Source organism: Ochlerotatus camptorhynchus, unplaced genomic scaffold (genome assembly GCF_037179485.1).
Source record: "Ochlerotatus camptorhynchus isolate MF236.1 unplaced genomic scaffold, CSIRO-AGI_Acam_v1.1 ptg000432l, whole genome shotgun sequence".
Taxonomy (NCBI): Eukaryota; Metazoa; Arthropoda; class Insecta; order Diptera; family Culicidae; genus Ochlerotatus; species Ochlerotatus camptorhynchus.
In genome coordinates, this window is record NW_027040918.1 from 7,953,754 (window position 1) to 7,974,689 (window position 20,936).

The 20,936-nt window shown below is 40.7% G+C and overlaps 1 protein-coding gene across 2 annotated transcripts in view; it reads right to left on the minus strand.

The window, feature by feature from the left end:
• Positions 1 to 1,080: 1,080 nt before the first annotated feature.
• AstCC (Allatostatin double C) overlaps positions 1,081 to 20,936 on the minus strand; it is a 31,428-nt gene continuing 11,572 nt past the window's right edge. The window contains exons 2-4 of one of the 2 annotated variants that reach the window (XM_065234274.1): positions 1,679 to 1,913; positions 1,513 to 1,601; positions 1,081 to 1,421 (exon numbers count right to left, since the gene is read on the minus strand). In XM_065234274.1, the coding sequence (XP_065090346.1) occupies positions 1,335 to 1,421; positions 1,513 to 1,601; positions 1,679 to 1,913 (411 nt within the window). In that variant the 3' untranslated portion in view covers positions 1,081 to 1,334. Of the gene's footprint in view, positions 1,422 to 1,482; positions 1,602 to 1,678; positions 1,914 to 20,936 lie in introns of both variants that reach the window. The other variant, XM_065234275.1, reaches the window with a different exon arrangement.

A 20,936-nucleotide genomic window follows, 5' to 3' on the forward strand; every position in this document is an offset into this window, starting at 1 on the left:
AGGAGTAACCGTCAACAATGCTGATAATAGTACAACAGTTGGGTAAAGAAGAATTGCATTATACACCATCGACTGGAAATGCTTTCGGCAACGTGGGGCTTTAGGTAGTGATGAAACGTCGCTAGAACTGTTCCACAGTCGCTGACAGTATATGAGCAAGTCAAACGCGCACTTTTTTGCCTGTAGATTTGAAGAAATACTTCAAGTCTCCAAATCCATTAATGTATGAGTTACGTAAAGAAGTATGCGTTTGACGCATTACTTTAAGTACTTTTGATTGCATTTTAACTCCAACGCAACGGTAGAGGAAATCAAAACTATTTATTGATTCCGTGACTTGAGTCCATCGATGTGGACTTTCAATCGAATTTCCTTTAGACCAATACTATCGAAAACCGGCATTAATTGGACATTAACGTACACTTCTGAAGTGGACCATACACGATTGCTTTTATTTATAATAATCGTATTGTCAATACATTCTATATTGGCGTCAATATAACGATATTGACCATATTTCTACATCATCAATATTATTGTCAATAATTCCTATTCGTGACAATATGTTGATACGTGTGGGTTTGCTTGAGGCATACATGAGAAATCCCGAAAGGTACTAGGAGTAATACACAAGTTATCTTTCAATCATTAGTAACCGTGCATCGATGAGTGTCACTCCAATTTGAGACATTTTTTGTAACATCTCTTCATATTCCAGGAAAAATTTCTCAGTTTATGAGTTACGGTCGTTTTTGCAAATTTGAGTAAATCTAATTTGTGTGAGATGAAGGAGCCATATTCAACAGTGTTTAACACATCCACTCATGTATTGTAAATCAGCTTTTCGATCTAGACTGTATACGGCAAAAAACGATAAAAGCTCCGTCAAGCTTTCACCTTTGGCAAAGGTGAATTACGCTAGCTAAGATGAAGATGGAAGAAGCTTTCGACCTCCGTTCAACATTATCCAAAAGCTCCATACCCATCCATATTAGGTCAGAAGCGCTGAAACACATAATTATCAGTTATGAATATTGAACATCAGGAAACAAATCATAAATAAGAGATATGACATTCAATTAATGCGACTACTATGGGATGATAGTGCATAATTTTATTATACAACAGATGGCAAACTTAAAGCCTACTTGTAAAACAATTTCAGTTCTTTCCACTGTTCCTTGGTTTGCGGATTTTTTTCTGTTTCTTCTGTAGATGCCCCCCGGTTGATTTAGCTGGTATTGATTGTTTTCATATTCGATTTAAGTACAACTTACTAACTAGTTTTGATCTAATACTTGTCTCAGCCCTATTCATTGTTCATCATCATTTGTTCAAAAACAGCTGACGGCATTGAAGTAGCACTTCCAGTATCGGCCCTTTTTCGATTTGTCCTCAGTTCCTCTCGTTTGGATGTCCATCTAGAAAGGAAGCGTAATTAGCAACGCATCAACCGAGCACCATTTACCGGCTTGACCACACCAATAGAAATCGTTTTCTTTAGTTTTTTACCATTTCGTCCAGAAGCTCCTTGCGGCCCTCGAACTCGTCGAGCTCATCGGGTATCACATTGGCTTCCTCTGAGTCCCCGGCCTCTGCCTCTGGAATCAATCAAACTTTGGCTCAAGTGGATACCGTTCACCGTTTAATGACATAAACATTAGCATGCTCAATTTACCGGCATAATACGACTTCATAAGTTGCTCCGTTTTGCTGGGCTGTTGCTGCTGCTGCTGCTGGCCATTCTGCTTGACCATCCCGTTCGTAACGGGACGCCCACCGTACTTGGCATCTCGGTACACCTTATTGATGGGTCTACCACCGCCGTCCTCGCCTTCGCCACGCTCCAGTGCATGATGCAGTGCCACCATCAGTCGGTCCAAGAGCATTGCTGCCCGCTTAGGTACCACCATCTACGAAGGGTAAAAAAAATAGTTGGAAATGATAGTTTAATCGAAGATTTCATAGAACTTAAGATTTTCAGTAAATATAAGAGACTGCATCATGAGCTTTCCTTAAGTGGGCGAATCGAGAGTCTGTTTCCCCGGACGGTCTCACTTAGATTTTCTAACGTGTTATCTTCTCACATTCATGAAAGCAGAGCCGTTTTTGCTACGTGAATGTCAGCATCACAATGACACCCTGCTGTGCTTATTTTCAGAAAGATCATACAGGCATCCTCCGAATAGCGCGGTGGGTGGTGCAGTCTTTCTTCTGCTATTAATCGGTTGCCTTCCAACAAATTGATCTGTTTTTTGTAGGTGATTAATCACAAACAACAAATCAGCTCAATTGAACAACAGGTTGAAGGACAGTCGAGAAATAGCGCTATTCGGAGGATTCCTGTATTTCGCATAGGGGGATGAGTCGTATGTGTGATGATGTCCAAATGTAATATGATTGAACCTCCCTCAACATGTGTCAAACAGCGTAACTTTTTATTTTCAGATGAGCTTTTGACCTTGATATAATACAATGTATTGTCTAAACTGCTGGAATAAGCAGTAATAAAGAATTAATGAGCTTACACAGAAAAATAAATCTTAATTTTAACCAGCGCATAAAAGCTTTCCATGTTTAATTCTGGGCTAGATTTGGCATTGAAAACGAAATTTGTTTGCAAGCTTAATTCCAATAGTGCTTATGTAATATCGCTCATAAATTTACATCAGATATCGTCCATCTCAACGAGATGAACTAGCCATTGGCAAAAAATATCGCAAATAAAGAAAGCATAAAAACATGAGATTTCGTGCGATAATTACGTGCGCGCTAGATATCGCAGCAATTTACATGACTTTTTTCCAAACGGTGTAGCAAATTGCTTGTGGTTATGAAAAATGTCCTGGAATTTTAAATTTAAACGATTTTAAATGAATGAGTCAAGTATTACAGTGTGCCACCTTCAGTGCTGAAAATTGTCAATGTCACTGCATAAATTTGGGCTACTATGACGAGCATTGCAACATCGTCATCAATCGACGTCTAGTCTACACAGTGTAGTCTACACATACACAGCCAGTACTTGAAAGAATCCTGGAAAATGATAGAAATACATTTATCATTTTTCTTGTCATTATTAATGCCTGCTGCACATCAAGGATGTGAAACAAACAATAAAGCGGCCAGGCCTACTGTGTAGCGTTTAGTTAATTTTTGTGGAAGTGAATGTTTACCATGTCTACTTAATAAGTATAGACAGTGGTTAACATTTAATCCACAGGTAATCAAAGAGCGGGGACATACCGTACCAACCGCTCCGTATGCAGGATTTGAAAATAGGCTATATAAGTCGTTGGGAGTTGTCGTGACCGGACCGAGGTTTCCAGCCTCGGTCACGGCTACACGAATCTCGGCTGCTATGCTTCACTGCAGCTGATGCTCTTCCTGCTGCTGCTGCTACTACTGCTACTGCTGCTGCTGCTGCTCGTCCGTCGTCTTCAACGTTCGTCACAAGAATGACTTCTGCTGCAAGTTTAGTTTAAATGATCTTTATTTTAGTTTAACTTGGACGATTACCATATAAATTTTTACTAAGTGATTTAATTGCTTTCTTCATCTTTAGGTATGGGCAAAATTCAAAATTTGTTTTACAGAATTAGTCCTAGACTTAGTACACGGTCGACCACCTTGGTGGGATTGGTTTGTTTTGTTTTTAGAATTTGAAGAGAAACTACTTAATACTACTATTTACAGCTTAAAACTAACCTACTCTACTATATACACTTAACCTACTATGTACAAATTGCTTATTAAAGCATGTTCAGAAAGATTGCATTTTTGAATAAATTTAGTTGTCATATCATCAATTTTGGAATCTACTTTGGGAATTTCTGCCTCTTGATGGAGGTCTGCTATTCTTGTGTCGAATGGACGATCTAGGATCATCCTCAACACTCTATTCTGTGCAACCTGGATTTTGTTCCTGTGGGTCTGAGCGCACGATTCCCACACCGGGGCGGCATAGAAGATCGTGGGGGCTATGATCTGTTTGTAAACAGCCAGTTTGTTTTGCCTTGAGAGGCGGGATCTGCGGCAAATGAGCGGATACAAACACCTAACCAAGACGGAGCACTTAACTAGGGTTTTCTCTATGTGCGAGCGGAACAGGAGCTTCTCATCGAACAACATCCCGAGATAAGTAACATCAGTGGACCACTCGACCCTTGTACCATCCATTATTGCGGTACAGGAGGGAGACGGTTTAAGTTTTGGCGATTGTCTGTGAAGGAACATGATTGCTTGGGTTTTCGAGGCGTTGATTTTGATTTTCCACGTGGTGGCATAATCAGTAAAGGTGTCAAGGCATCGTTGGAGCTTGTTCGTAATTTCACGAGGCATCCTACCCTTGACGGCTATCGCGGTGTCATCTGCAAACAGAAAGAACACGCAACCGTCTCCTAGAGGAGGGATGTCCGACGTGTAGATGCTGTAAAGCAGTGGTCCCAGCAGACTCCCTTGCGGAACACCTGCTGGGATCGGAAATTGTCCCGAAAGGGAACTATTCAACGACACCCTGAACGACCTTTGCTGGAGATAGTTACGGGTGATTTTCACAAGGTATGGTGGAAAGTTGGAGTTACAAAGCTTGTATATAAGTCCGTCGTGCCAGACATTGTCAAACGCCTTTTCGACGTCTAACAAGGCCATGGCTGTGGACTTGGATACAGCTTTGTTGCTTCGGATGTTATTCATCACCCGCACTAGCTGATGATTGGTGGAATGCCCCTTGCGGAACCCGAACTGTTCCGGAAGAAGAATGTCATGTTCCTCCACAAACTTGTTTAGTCGGCTGAGGATCAATTTTTCGAACAGCTTGCTCAGCGCTGAGAGCAGGCTAATCGGTCTGTAGCTTGACGGTAGTGAAGGGTCTTTCCCAGGTTTGCGGATCGGGATGATTTTTGCCACCTTCCAGATGCTTGGAAAGTAGTGCAGCTCCAAGCATCTGTTGAGGATGGCAGCCAGCAGCGAGTGCACCCTCGCGCTGAGATTTTTCAACTCTAGGTTGAATATTCCGTCAAACCCGGGAGCCTTCATGTTCGTACTGTGTTTCAGCGCTGAGCAAATTTGTTCCTCTGTAATCCGTTCTTCTGGAGGGACGGCACAAGGGGAGGCATCTAACGTCTGGACGCACTGCACAACCTGGTTCTCGAGTGGACTTGGGATTGTAGAGCCAAGCAAATGCGACTGGGCAATGTGCTCCCCAATTGCATTGGCCTTCTCTTCGTTGGTGATAAGCCGTTCGTCATTGACTCTAAGTGGTGGAATGGGCTTGGGGTGAGACTTCAGCACCTTGGCAACCTTCCAGAATGGTCTGGAACGGTCGTCCAGGTTCTGAACGAGCCGCCCGAAACTCTCGTTCCGGATTGAGACCATTCTGGAAGCGATCTGCCGATTCAGATCGACCATTTCGTATTTACGCTGCAGATCCCCAGTCCGCTGAAACTGGCGTCTACGAACATTTCTGAGCCGAATCAGGAGTTTGGTGTGGGAATCAATTGCTTGAAACTTACCCCTCACAGGAACTCGTCGAACGCACTCTTCGTCAGCCACGGATATGGCTTGATGGAGACCCTCCAGGGCCCGGTCGATGTCCTCCACTGTGTCGAGCGGTGGGTTGTCGTCGATGTGGCGGTCGACCACGCGTCGAAACTGGACCCAGTTGACTCGACGGTAGTCCTTCCGCTGGCACGGTGCAGGGGCCACGTTGTAGCCCAGCTCGGTCAGCACCGGTTGGTGGTCCGAACTCAGGTCGTTGACGGCAACCGGCTTGGCTAATCTGGTGTTTGCCAAGAACAGGTCCAGCGTCGATGGGTTGCCCGTCGGTGATGTGAAGGTTGGTTCGTCCGGAAACCAGACGGAATAGAGACCATGCTGGGAATGGTCGAATAGCAGGCGGCCGTTCTGGTTCTGCTGGTAGTTCCGCCAGGCCTCGTGCCGGGCGTTCAGGTCCCCTCCGATTACAAAGCGGGCATTGGTGTGGGTTATGATGGCAAGGTCGTTCTTGAACTGCTGTGCTGTACCATTGCTAACGGTACATTGCCGGGGGCAGTAGACAACGATGAACCGGACGTTTCCGGTCGATGTTTCCACCTCAACGCCGACGGCCTCGATGATTCTTCTGCTGCAAGCTTAGGTAGCCCATATTTATACCCAAAGAATGTTCCCCCTTTTACACAGCGCTGATAGCTGTCTCGAGATTTGCCCTCACAAAGCAATGATAGTTAGATTTTATTCACATTCACGCTTATTTGGGTTTACTCAAATTAAGCGTTTCATTACTTGACTTAATTTTCATTTTTTTAAGCATTATTATTTAACACCAACTATATCTACCACAGGAGTGACAGAGCTAAGAAAGTTAATGTACACTCCTTGGTTGTCCGATCTCCTGGGATGGAACACAGGTATTTACCCCTTGTGTTCGAGCGTACAGTCCTCCCTCCGTACAACCGTGGACGACACCGCCCACCCACTGCCATCCCTCAATCGATCCAGCCGACCTTAGTCGAAGGACAACAGAGAGCGGTGTGCGGACGTAACCTATACGGAGGGAATGCTGTATTCGCCTAGGTTATAGCGCCCTTGCTCGCTATTCGTTATTCGCTGTCTGCTGACGTCAAGGCAACATCGTCATCAATCGACGTGCGACAAAACAAAAACTGTATCACAAGTGCTTCATTCACTGCTGATAAACAGTCTGTCATTTTGTATTGACGATCAAAGCATGTTGCTAGTCATCTCACTATGATCGTCAAGACAAAAAATATCATGTCACTAAGGGTTTTCGTATAGGACACTCCACAACAAACAATTTTAGTTGCAGACCTGATTATAGAGGCAAAAAAACAGCTGCATAAGGCATTTTTTGGTTGGGTCATCCTGCTTGTTGATTTGATCCAATAAGTTTAACCGTCTGGTTTGAAATTAACGGCCATGTAAAATCGTTTCGGGATATTTTCGATAAACAATTTGATGGATGATGCTATTATCTAGCAAATAACATGGCAAACACACTCTGACGTACTAATGGGAAAAAATTCATCATGTGAAATTCTTCTATCATAAATCTCGCCTTGTTGTGCGTTCACCTTTGCGAGAGAGTCTGCCTTCTCATTGCCTGGGATTGAGCAATGTGAGGGGACCCATACAAAGGTAATCATATATGATCATTCGACCAGCAAACTCATCTACTCCCTTACCTTTGAAAGGAAATAAGATGAGTGCCTACCTTGTTTCATCGACCGAATAGCCTCAATCGAACTGAGACTATCCGAGAAGATGAAGTAATGGTCTATAGGCATGTCGGAAATCATCCTCAATGCGAAGGTGATTGCTACTAGCTCAGTAATATATACGAAACAAGGTTCCTGAAGTTTCCGAAAGGCGGTTGAGTATTCATTGAAGACGCCGAAGCCAGTGGATCCATCAATGCGTGATCAATCAGTGAAAAATCTTCTATTGCAATTGAATTGTTGGTAATTTTCAGCAAAAATACGGAGAATTGAGAAAAGTCGAAGTTGATCTGGAACTCCTTGAATAGCCTGTTTCATGTAGAGATCATAGTCGGGGGGAACTGTTGTTAGTAAAGAATAAACGAGGGGGGTTATAGCACGGAAGACTAATATCCGTTGACATATAATTAAGATAGATTCGCACTGCTCAACACAAAACAGAAAATTTAAGCTCATTCGGATGGAACACGAGCTGGCGCTTTAAATTTAAAATTTATATGGGGATATTGATTGAAATGTATGGAGAAATAAAATTACTCCACTCTTTCGTGCATATAATTGGTTCAGCAAGCTCGACTAATCTCAGAATTTCAGCTCACGTAGTTTACGCAGTAAGGAACAACATTGCTGCAGACAGCATCACGATTCAAGTTAATATTAAGAAGATATTAGATACTTATGTACATTTCGATCAAAGCTGCCTGTATAGCTTATGCAACGTATCAACTAGATTACCACTAAAAATAAAAGTTCATATTTTCCACAGGGCAACATCCGAGCTTGTGCACACTTATAAAAAATCATGTAAATTTAGGTGCTCTGAGACTGACATATACGAGCGTCTATTTTGACATAAAATTGAGTCATAATAGACGCGAAATTCAGCTCAATCAAACGTACTTTTCGTCGAAAAACGAACTTTTCAGTCTCGGAGCACTTAATTTTTGTTTGTTTACGTCTCATCCTTTATGTCAGAGATGGATTCCTTAGCCGGCGCCGGTGGTGTAGTGGTAAGCGTGACTGCTTTCTAACACCCCGATGGGTCTGGGTTCAATCCCAGCCGAGGTCGGTGGGATTTTTCTGAGGCATAAAAAATCTCTGGTCACGTCTTCCTTCGGAATTGCGTAATATTTTGCACACTCATCGCCATATTCAGTACCAAACGCAAATTCTTCAAGATAACCAGCATCCGTTGTCTGGCTCGCCGTGGCGGTGTCTGACGTATCTCCGGTTCGATTTACGAGGTGTTCCCTAAAAATGAGATCCGTGATGCTGTCACCTACACTAAACACGCCAAGCATAAGCGGCCATGGATGTCATCTACGTTTTGAAGTGACAGAGACGCACTCTGTTTGATTTCGGAGGTTAAATCATCACCAACTTTGGCAACAAAACGGCTCTTTTCAGGGCCACCAAGCTTATATTACAGTAAAGAGTAGGAATAGAATTCATCTGCCTGTTTGTCCATATTCAGAACCAACGATCACACAAAATGCTCATGTAATCAAACTGGAAGCAGGGGTACAAATTAATTGATCAACCTTGATCAACTTTGAATCGCCACGGCCGGATATTTTCGATGGAAGAAGCAACAATCTAGCATCTAATTCAACGAAGACGGCAGGAAACATTTGTGAAGCCGAGTTATTTACGAAAGAGAGTGTCGATGAAGAGAATCGATCAATGTAGATAGGACCTATTGAAAAAATGACGCGAGATTTGTTTTCCGTACTGAGCTCCAATGCTACCGACGCCAGGGAGGTAGCTTCCAGAGATGTTATGCCTTAGAATATGCCGGTGGCGCTGACTGAGATTGGACCCAGGCCTGCTGGGGTGAGAGGTAATCACGCTAACCACCGGCGCCGATATCTATCACGGCGAATGAGAACTACCCAAGTTATCTCAGAAATAAGAAATAAAGTACAGGAACTCAGCGATGAGTAAATTTGCCTCATGTTTTCCCAGGTTTTTCCAGGATTTTCCAGGGAAAAACTCCCGAATTTGAGAATAGTAAAGATTGGATTCACTCAGTCTATTGGTACTACTCCAAGACTGAATAAAATTTTCGTCAATTTCCTCATTTTCTGGCAGATTTTTTAGGTTTTCCACAGGAAACTATGAGACAAATTTACTCATCGCTGAGTTCCTACACTTTTGACGATTATGAGTGAACTAAACTCAAATTTGGGTCGTTCTCATTCGCCGTGTACGCAAAAGGAAAAGAGCCAGTGTCGCTACTTGATAGCAAACTACTCATAATGGGAGGAGTCTTTGTAGCTTTTATAGCACTTGTTTGCGCATCATTCTGCTTTAACCTAAAAAGATATAAAGCAGCGCTGCTGTCTGGTATCAGCTCATTTTCGCTCCGGACGTCAGCAATAGCAGCAGTTGGTTAGTCCACTTTTCTATAACCCAACAAGCAACAATTGACTGGTCGTGGCAAAGGAGGTGTCAATCGTCATCGCAAATTCTTCGAGATAACCACCATCCGTCGGCCGGCTCGCCGTGGCGGTGTCTGACGTATCTCCGGTCTAATCTACGTGGTGTTCTGAAGGTGTTCCAGGAAAATGAGGCCGTGATGCTGTCACCTACACTAAACACACCAAGCGAAGTGGCCATGGATGTCCTCTTCAATAAAACGGCCATTTTCAGGGCCATCAAGCTTACATCAGTAAAGAGTTGGAATATAATTTATCTGTGCTTGTTTGTCCATATTCAGAACTACAAGCCCCCAACGACCACACAAACTTGGAAGTGATTTTGACTGATTCTCTTAATCAACTTTCTCTTTGAAAAAGATTACTACAAATTTGGTACGCCTACAAACGGAAAGAGTTGAGATAATAGATAATTGATCAATTAAAAGAACTTGATGCTCTATACATTTATTCCGTCCACTAGCGGTCCTACGTCAAGCTTCCGTTTGTGCCCCTAGGCACAGACCCTTCTACTATTTTTTTTTGATTAAGGGGGGAGTACACTTTGATTTTTCAAAAAAATGCATTTTTTTTTGGCTTAAAATGTTCCTTGGGATGTATACTTTAATGATAACTCCAAGTCCGCCAGAATATTCCTTACCGCTTTACGAAGCGATTTCCTAAAACATGTACCAGCGCGCTGAGAGAGCAATTTTATCTTTAAACGCGTTTATCTCGAAACGGGGTTTTTCAAACTGGCGTGGGAAATAACTCTAACCAGTTTTCATCAAATTTGGAGATCGCCTAGGTTTTCATGTTCAAAATTAAATACTGCTTAGAAATACGTATCCACATTTTCGATTTTGTCAAAAATAGATTTTTAATCCACGATTTTGTAAGCATTTTTAGGGTGAAAAAATTGACTTTTTTTTCCTAAGGCCACAACTTTTGAAAAAATTAATTTAAAAAAAATCGGAATACGTATTTCTATGTTCCAGGATCACATGGAAAGGAGTATTTTCCCACGCCGTTTTCCGACTTCCGCGCGAGGACGCCTGCGCGACCTGGTGCACCGGCCACGGGGAGACGCCAATCGAGTTCAAAAAAATACAAATTGTAGTTCGAAGGATGACTAATAAATGGGTTATAACATATTTGCCATCCCTGAGTGATTTATTGCTTAAAAAATTAACGAAAATGCCTTACTTTTTGGACGTTCAAAGTGTACTACCCCCTTAAAATGAGAAGAGGTAGTTGAACTACCATTAGTGCTGATTGGCAAACGAGGTAAGAAGAAAACAAAAGAGAACGAAGATCCGTGTACGGCGTTCATTGCTAGCGGTGTGATGAAACCGAAGCGTCTGGCGGAGGACAACAGACAGCAGCTAAAGGGCTACTGGAAAAATCGTGCTATAGAGAAGTCCGGAAAAGTTGTTGATCACAGTCAAGCAGACCATTTTTATCTATAAATTAGGATTTTTGGGAACATTGGGAGGCATTTGGTCAGATCCTTCAATTATACTATACTTATTATAAAAACCATTCGTTATATCACATATGATTGTTAAATTCATAACATAGCTCGGAGCGTTTGATACGGTATGTCCACGCATCTTGCACCCCTGTAGATTCACGAAATTCATCGCTGATTAAATATATGTAGGGGAATTTACGTATTCTCGGCAACCTAAGCAGCGACCTTCTTTCTATAGCCTTTTTCTCTAAGGAACGCACACATATGCAGTACTGGTTTGTTTACAATCTTTTGCTGCCAGCTGCTCTAACAATTTCAGTCGAAAGAATTGTCAAAAACTGTTTTGAAACGCTTTTACAAAACTCCAATCTTCTCTAGTGAGAGCGAGTATTGTCGGCAACCAGTTTTTCTTCGGCAACCGTTCCATTTGAACTGCATGTAAATCTGCTGTTCTATTATCGGCAACTCGAAATCAGCTACAATTTGTAGTGCGTGTGTTTCATTTCAAGAAAACCTTGCTAGATTGCTTTTTCTCAGTGGTAAAAATATAGTCAAATTGAAGCTGAAAGCATAAAGAATCGTTTGCATGCATTCAGCGAAGTGTTTTCGTAAGAAAATCCAGTGAAAATAGTGTTTCAATTTGGGTTGCCGAAAATAGTCTAACATGCCGAAGCCGTCATTTCCCCTATTTATTTTTTTATTTTTTTATTTATTTTTTTCGTCGACCAACGTAGACTAGTACATATTAGAATACAGTTTTGTTTTCATAAATTTACTTATTTATTTCGTCAACTTTGGACAGAAGGTTAAAAGTATAATGTTTTCTTTAATAAAAATTAAGCAGTGTCAGCTTTCCTATTTTTTATGAGTTATAATGCCTTATGGAGTAAAAATGTTGTTTTAGTTTATGCCGAGACATTGTAAAGTCAATGGTTTCGCAGTATTGATTAGAGAGGCCATCATGTGGTTTAATGGCCCATATTTTGCATAATTTGTGCGATGATGTTTTATGACAAATAAATTTCGATTTCGGAGTTGCCGAGTAGGTGCATGGAAATTTAATTTTGATAAAAGTTCTGTGAAGTCAATGCGTTGCGAAACGATATCGTTTACAAATGAAACCATTGCATATTCACGACGCTCTTTTAATGTTTGTATGTTTATAAGCATGCAGCGTGCTTCATATGATGGAAGAGGAAATGATGTCCAACCTAATTTACGAAGAGCGTATAATAGAAATTGTTTTTGTACGGATTCTAATCTTTCTTCGTGCGTGATTGAAAAAGGAGACCATACAATGCTGCAATATTCCAGTATTGACCTCACATAGGCGATATATAGTGTTTTAATTGTGTATGGGTCCTGAAAGTTATAGAAAAAGCGCTTGATAAAGCCTAGCATGTTATTTGCCCTGTGAATAATTGTGTTGTAATGGTCTATGAAAGTTAGTTTAGAGTCTAAGATAATTCCTTAATCCCTAACTCTTTCACATTTTTCTACATTTTGATTTCCTAGTGCAATTGATATATTTGAAGTTGTTCTTTTCCTGCTAAATGATATTAAGTTACATTTTTTTACATTCAATTCTAGTAGACTTTTTTTGCACCATATGTAGAATATGTGTGTTTCATTCCGGAATATATTGATGTCTTCTTCATTTCTTATTTCCAAAAAGAGCTTCATGTCGTCGGCATAAATAAGCAATTTAAGTTTTTTGAGAATGAAAGAAATGTCGTTTACGTATAGAATAAAAAGAAGAGGTCCCAAATGAGAGCCTGGGGGACGCCTGAAGTGACTTGAATTGGACTCGATTTCTTACCGTTGAATTTAATTATTTGTTGGCGGTTAGTTAAATATGATTCAAGCCATTTTAGGAGCCCTGACTCAATTCCAATTTTTTGCAATATAAAAAGTAGCATTGGTATGTCTATGCGGTCAAAAGTCTGTATAGAGAGCTTCTACGTGGTTTTCATTATCCATAGCATTCAATGAATAGTCTATAAATTCAAGTAAATTTGTCGAGGTCGAGCGACCCTTGAAAAAGCCGTGTTGCATGTCAGTAATTCTATTTTTGATTTGGAGAAATAATTTTTCGTTGACAATTGCCTCGAAAAGTTTAAAATGCAAGAGATAATGGCTATACCACGATAATTACGTACGTCAGATTTTCGGCCAGATTTAAAGATAGGCACTAGGAATGAGCTTTTCCAAGTTTTTGGGAAGGTTCCAGATTCCAGGGACATATTAAAAATCCAGAACAATGGAGCAGTGAGTTCCATTGCTAGACATTTAATAAATACTGGAGGAATTCTGTCAGGTCCAGGACCTATTGAGGCGTCTAAATTTTTTAAAGCCTGCAAAATATCATGCACTTGAAAATTCTGGAAAAAAATGTAAAATAATCACGGTCGCGATCTTCTTCAGAAAATGTCGTATAGATTTCTTGAAAAAATTTTGCAAACAGATTGCAGTTTTTTCCGAGCTATCACCGACATTTTCGTCGAGTTGCATTATTGAAGGAAAATTGTCAGATTTTAATTTGGTTTTTACGTAATTAAAGAAGTTCTTTGGACAGGACTTTATTTCATGTTCTGTTTTTATATTTTATATTTATTTTTATATTCTTCAAATGCAGTACTGATAGCTAAATTCAGTTGATCGCATATATCCAAATAAATTAATAAATTATTACTACTATTGTGTTTTTTTATAAATTTTATGTGCTTTTTGCTTCCGATTTTTCGAGTTTTTTATTTATCTGTTATACCAGACTGGATTTTGTGTGTTTCTGGTGCGTCTTTTTTTTCTTCAAAAGAATTTCTTCCGAAATTATTTGTGTTAAAATTTTGTAGAACACGTCTATACCAATTTCGACATTTCCTACATTCCTTAAAATTAATTGCCAATTGACACTATTTAATTTAAAATTTATTTTTTCGTAGTCTGCTAATTTGTATTCAAAGACTTCTTCGTATTCGCAGTCGTTGGGTCTTTGGTTTTTATGCACAAATAAAAATATTCAATTGCTGTGTGAAACGCTTCATTTTTCCGCAGTGGATTTAATGATTCGGTCACACAGAAATCTTCATAAATATTCGTTAGTAAAAAGTCCAAATAGCAATTTTGTGGGTTTTTGATGTGGTTAATTTGGTTCAGTCCTAAATTAGCAGTTTTGTCAAAAATGAACTGCAATGTTTCATTATCCCCAACGACTGGGAGTAAGATACATTCATTTTCAGAGTCCAGAATGAAGTCAGCATGGCGTTGATTAAAGTCTCCATAGATGTGAACTTTAACCTTAGGAGGAAGCTCAGATAGAATTTGTTCAGCACTTTGCAAGAAGGCTTCATAAGTGCTTTTATGAGCATGGTCTGGTGGAAAATACACTGAGGCGAACACGTGCGTTTCACCGGCTATGTGTGATTTCACCCAAATATGCTCAAATTCTGTAAATTTTGGTGTAATGATGAGTTCTGAGTTAAAATTGGTCGAAAGAGCTATAAGGACTCCACCGCCTGACTTCTTCTGAGTTGCATGAAAATTTCTGTCGTCTCTGAATACATTAAAGGCATTTCCAAAGATTTTTTCACTTTTCACGCTTTCGTCTCAGCTTGTTTCAGTTGCCAGAATGACCGAGAAGGATGAGCATAATAAATTTTGATAGATTTCCTTCATTTTAGCTGGGCTTTTCATGCGATTGAAATTTTTTTGAAATCATTTCACAGAATCATCTTTGCGGCAAATTGCAACGCTGTAGGCCAGGCCGTTTTGATGTTTGTGTCATATCTCAGATATGCTGCAAACATAAATGTTGACAAGAAAAACAATTAGTATTATCTATTTTAATCATTTTCCAAGATGCTTTCTAGTACTGGCTGCGTTTGTATTAGATTAGATAAGATTAGATTAGATTAGATATACATTCAAAAGCGAATATCTCAATAAAACTTACTGGATTCATGATACAATCTTCAGCAAAATTGCTACTCATTATTTGAACTATTTACAAGTTTGGAAATCTTAATCAAATCGAAAATAAGGAAACTTTTTGAGTGTAGGAGTATCATTCTTTCATGTATTTTATCCAAATTCCCCACACAAAATTGAAACTAAAAGCGCCAGTTCATCTTAGAAAAAAATGAGCTGAAACTTTCGGATAATGGTTTTCTCACCTAAGAGAACCAATCTAGGGGTTGGCCGGTGGAAAATTAGAACTTTTATTTTTGTGGGCCAGTCTACGAGGTATTAAATAGCATAAAAAGATTCGTCAAGTATGTTGCTTGGACGTAGTAAACGATAGTCTTTAGATCCTGGAAAAACGAATATTATCGAACTTTTGTAAGGAATAGTGCAGATGGTTATTATTTGACGAGGCTCGGTAGCTCAGTGGTTACCGTTTCTGCTTACTGAAGGTCGGGAGTTCAATCCCAGGCCCGTCCCCTTCCTTGCAATTTTTCACTTTGCCTTATTCTATACCCACTAGATTTTAATGAAAACAAATTCTTCTTTAACACCGATCGCATCACTTACCACAGTGTGGGTCCTGATCTAAAAATAGAAATTGGATGAGTGCGCGCGCGCGTGTGTGTGTGTGTGTGTGTGTGTGTGTGTGTGTGTGTGTGTGTGTGTGTGTGTGTGTGTGTGTGTGTGTGTGTTTGTGTATTATAATCGCTCTACCAAAGAACGATCCCTGCGTGTGCGTGCAACCTTTTTCCCCACATCCAACATCCCAGTGATTTCTCGTGGAAGCGCAGAGGATTTCTCGGTTTCCTTCACAGCGAGTACCACGTCAACACATTCCTTCCCATTCCCTAGTTGACCTGCATTCGGACACGGCCGGCGCTGGTATTGCTAAATATTAGATCTCCAGTTCTTACACATTGAGGATGAATGTTAGTCCCAAACATCATCTGTTGGTTCTCTGTGTAATTGCAGCTGATCTGGTAATAACAGAGCAGCAACCGTGGGCGGTCAATCTGATCTGATCTCTCTAATGCAGATGGTTATTATTTAGTTATCGTGTTCATCAGAATTACGGTATATTTTCTTTTCCTCGTTGGGTTCATACTGAGCATTGATTCTGAGAACGTAGCATCCATGCCGTGATGCAGAACTTAGCAAGGATACTAGCTTGTGTTTCACCTCGACTGCGATTATTGCTCTGAGTTTGCTTGTTACTTTCGAAGTGTGAATTTTGCATGTGGATATTTTGATCCAACCAGCATTTTTTTTTTACTTTCCCATTCAAAGCAGTTCAGCGGAGGGTTGTGTCAACCAGTGGAAACTAACGATTTTAAATTGGCTCACTACTTGACTAGCCTATTGGTCCCAAGTAAATCGATTAACGTACCCCATTCTAGTCGAAATTCTCGCTCGTGGATTTTCCTATGTTTCAACGGGTGCATCGATTAGCTTGGGACCGAAGAGAGTACCAGAGCTGAGCCAAAAAGTTGAGTACGTTTCTTCGGGACCTTGTAGTCTTAGAGTTACCTCTATGGTTATGTTGCAAGACATGTTTCATGAATCATTCGAAGCGCTGGAAATATGCACGTACAGCTGTGTTCGATAAAATAGCAGCGCATGCCGATTTTCATTCAAAATGGTCAACTTTGACATGATGTAACTTTGTTAACTTATGATCAACTGAGCTGAAACGTTCGCCAAAGACCTACAAATATGATCAATTTTACGATTACAAAATATTAAATTTTGAAGCACCTGCCGGAAAGTGAGACACCAGGTAAAATTGTTCTGCGAAAATCAGTGATGGAAAAGTTCACGAAAACTCACTATGACTCAAGAACTTTTCCCTTGGTGAACTTCATGAAATATCGCGAACTTTTCCAACACTGGCGACAATATCAACCTGTAACAAACAACTTTTGAACCTGTTAATAAACACACACGTGATCCATTTGTTAAAAACGAAATCACTCGGTTGCAAAAGAAAAACCAAAAATACAGCCGTATTTACATTTTCTGGATGTATGACCATTGTTGGTTTTTCAACATGGAAATTTATTATAAGATGTTCAATCTAAAATTGATCCCTCCCAAAAGTATATCACTCTTCTTATTTGTTTGTGTTTTACCTCAACACAAATTCTGTACACTTCCCCAAGAGCAGTCGGAATCTTTTCAGTAGTGATTCATGTGAGCTCAAGATATAAGCGTCAATGATCTTGTTGTTGAATTTTTATATCATATGATATATCGCTTGATAGATTTTGGCTTACTTCCACTCAGGGTTCGGTATTTTCGAAATAAGGAAAAGTAAATGAACTTTCCGCAGGATCGCTTCATTTTGGGCAATATCATTTTCGTGTAAGTCATTGTGTTTCTTGTTATTGAGTTACGATGAACATTCCTACTGTCAAATATGACATGGATATCGCTTGTTTCGTTCGTCAAGATCATCATTTCATTTTTTTTTTTTTTTTTTTTGGTTTGTTTTTTCCGTTGATCTTGTTTTTCGTGCTGAGCACCAATGCTACCGACGTGCCAGGAAGGTAGCTCCCACACCTTGACCCTACCTATCGACCCATCAACTCATGAACCGGGGACCAACGGCTTTACTTCCCATCCGAAGGAGGGGGCTGAAAGTCTCTTTAATAAAGAAATCAAATCAAACCCATCCGAAGGAAGGCGTGATCAGAGATGTTATGCCTCAGAACATCCCGGCTGCGCCGACTGGGATTGAACCCAGGCCTGGTGAGAGGTAATCACGCTTACCACTACACCACCGGTGCCGTTTCATTTCATTTCATTTGAAACAAAAACTTCTTTCAATTGACGCAATGACTCGAAAACTGCTTCCTTCGTTTCTTCCACTTTCACTTCAATTCGGGACTCATTTGTGACTATGGCATGACCAGACACTCCCGGGTAACTAAGCTCAGTAGCATGAGACCCCTGAACTGTGTCGCAGGGCCGGCATGTTACTGGGTATTCGGAGGGGCTACGCGGACAAAGTATGAAACACAGGAATATTCACATTTTCTAAAACATTTATTTGCCCTTTTCTGTGGCGTGTGGGTGTGGGTTTTCACATACATAACACAAAAAATCACATTAACACACGTGTATCATCTTCGTATCATCTTCGGCGTTACTTTGTGCCAACAATTTGGTCGTTTCATTGAACCGGCCCGAGCGATCTAAATTGCAAAGCCCGTTTGTCATGAAAGACGATTATATCATTATTGCTTTCCATTTCTGACATAGCGTTATAATTTGGTTCGCTGATCGCTTGTCATTTTGTCATTTTGAGGTACATATTTTTGATTCCTTAGTCCTATTAGAAGCATGCTTTCCCCGTTTCAAAGTTTTCAGAATCGTACATAAAGCCATTAGGCCCGACTTTGATGTTTTGTAGATTCGCAAACAAATCCACTGTATATGTGGCGTGTATGCGAGGGTTTAAAATTTAGTACTCACTGCTGCAGCTCCTGCACTACCGTGTGGCCGGAAACTTGCGGCGCGGGCTGCAGACAGTGTTGTTGCAGCTTTGGGAGAATGGCGGATCTGGTGGCGTTCATCAGCCACATACGGCTCAGCAGGCGTTGCTGGCTCGTTTGGCTGGCAGGCGTCTTCCGTCGATGACAAAATCGGCTGACCGTGGCATGGCCTCTTTGGTCGAGCCGAGACGGGACCCTCCTTGACAATTAAGGCCACCGGTCTGAGGGAATCGTCCCTGACGGACGATCGAGGATCATTTACTATTAGGCTCGGAAGCCATCTTGACTTCCGAGCCGAGCCGTGTAAGACCGTTTTATTTACGGTACGAGGTCCTGAACGGAGGCAGTCCAACATCCCAGAAACCCCACAAGGGGGGGGGGGGGGTACACTAAATGGCACTGCACTTTACGATACCGGTCTACACGGACGCCTGATTACTTCTGCCAATTAGAAGGTTTTTTCTTTTAGAAGTGGCCACTCGCATGCCTTTTGCCGATCATTCTCCATTTTTAGCTTAACACTATGATTTTCCTCCCTTTAGTATCGTTCGAGTGTTTTTGCAGCGGTACTAACCCTCTCGCTGCTGTGTGTTGCCTTCTGTCTTTGATATTAAAATACGTGAGTTTTCCAAACAACAACAACTCATTCAAACGAAAATCCACGGATTGTAACCAACTGGTTACACATTCGACTTGTCACGCGTCGTGTCGTCGAGCATCAACATTTCCAGATATCCATATACATATCCAGATAGTATCCGCACAATATAAATTGTTATTTTATATTAAATGAAAATTGAATCAACGAGGCCATTCTGAAGTCCAAGATGGGTGTTTTTGGAATGGGGACGACGCGAAGGTGCCGAAAATCGATGTCCGACGCCATTTTGAGATCCAAGATGGTGACCATCGGGCACAGTAAAAATTTAAAATGGGTATTTTCGGAACGTGAACGACGCGTGGATGCCGATAATCGATATTCGACGCCATTTTGGAACCCAAGAAGGCGGCCATCGGTTTTCAGAAAACGTGTCAAATACACTAAGATGTGGGTATTTTCGCAACAATGATGACGCGTAGATGTCAAAAATAGGTATTTGACGCCATTTGGCAATCCAAGATGGTGGCCATCGGGTTTCAGAAAAGTCTAACATGGGCATTTTCTGAACTTGAACGACGCGTCGATACCGAAAATCGTTATTCGACGCTATTTTGGAATCCAAGATGGAGGCCATCGGTTTTCATAAAACGTGTTAAATACCCTAAGATATGGGAATTTTCGGAACGTAGAACGAAAATCGTTATTCGATGATATTTTGGAATCCAAGATGAAGGCCATCGGTTTTAAGAAAAAAGTGTCTAATACCCTACAATATGAGTATTTTCGGAACGGGACCATGCGTAGATGCTGAAAATCGATATTCGACGCCATTTTGGAGTCCAAGATGGTGGCCATCGGGTTTCAGTAAAAGTGTCAATATTGATGGGTATTTTACAGGAACTCGGAACTTGGACTTCAAAATGGCGTCAAATATATATAGACCACACCCCGATTTCAAAAATACCCATATTGATGGGTCGGCATAAGTATGTCCTCCTTTTTCTGAAAACGGAAGCCTTTATCTTGAATTTCAAAATAGTGTCGAGTATCGATTTTCAATCTCTATACGTCATCCCAATTCAAAAACACCTATATTGATGGACAGTATATCCCACTTTTTTTCTTAAAATGTATTTTAAAATGACGTCGCACATCGATTTTCGATCTTTAGACGTCACCCCAAATAAAAAAAATGGGACGGTGTCAGTATTTCCCACTTTTTCTGAAGTCGGAAGCCACCATATTGAATTTTAAAATGGCGTCGGTCATCGATTTCCAACCTCTAGACGTCACCCCGATTTCAAAAATACCCATATTGATGGGTAAACAAACCGCCCGACAATGATAAATTTGACATCACGTGTACAGCTCTATGTGCATGAGCCAAGTAAACAATCAACAAACTTTTTCGCAAATTTGGATCGACCAGCTTCGCTTCAATGCGAACGTAAGTTCATTTGACAATGAAACACGAGATGAACACGTGAGTCAAGCCAAAACAAACAGCATGAAAACTGATCGAAAGTGGCTCTGTTGATGTTGAAAGGGATCTGCCCGAAGAGAAGACAGAATGACTTTCAATTGGGTTCTTTAATTTAGAAAAATATATCGGTTTTTATATATCATCTGAAAGAGCTTCGTTTTCTGAGCACAGCGATATTTTTTTCAACCCCACGCACTTTCATCTCGATTTTTAAATCATGATTTAAAGCAAAATATTAACTTCACTGTTTGACAGTAAACTGACAAACT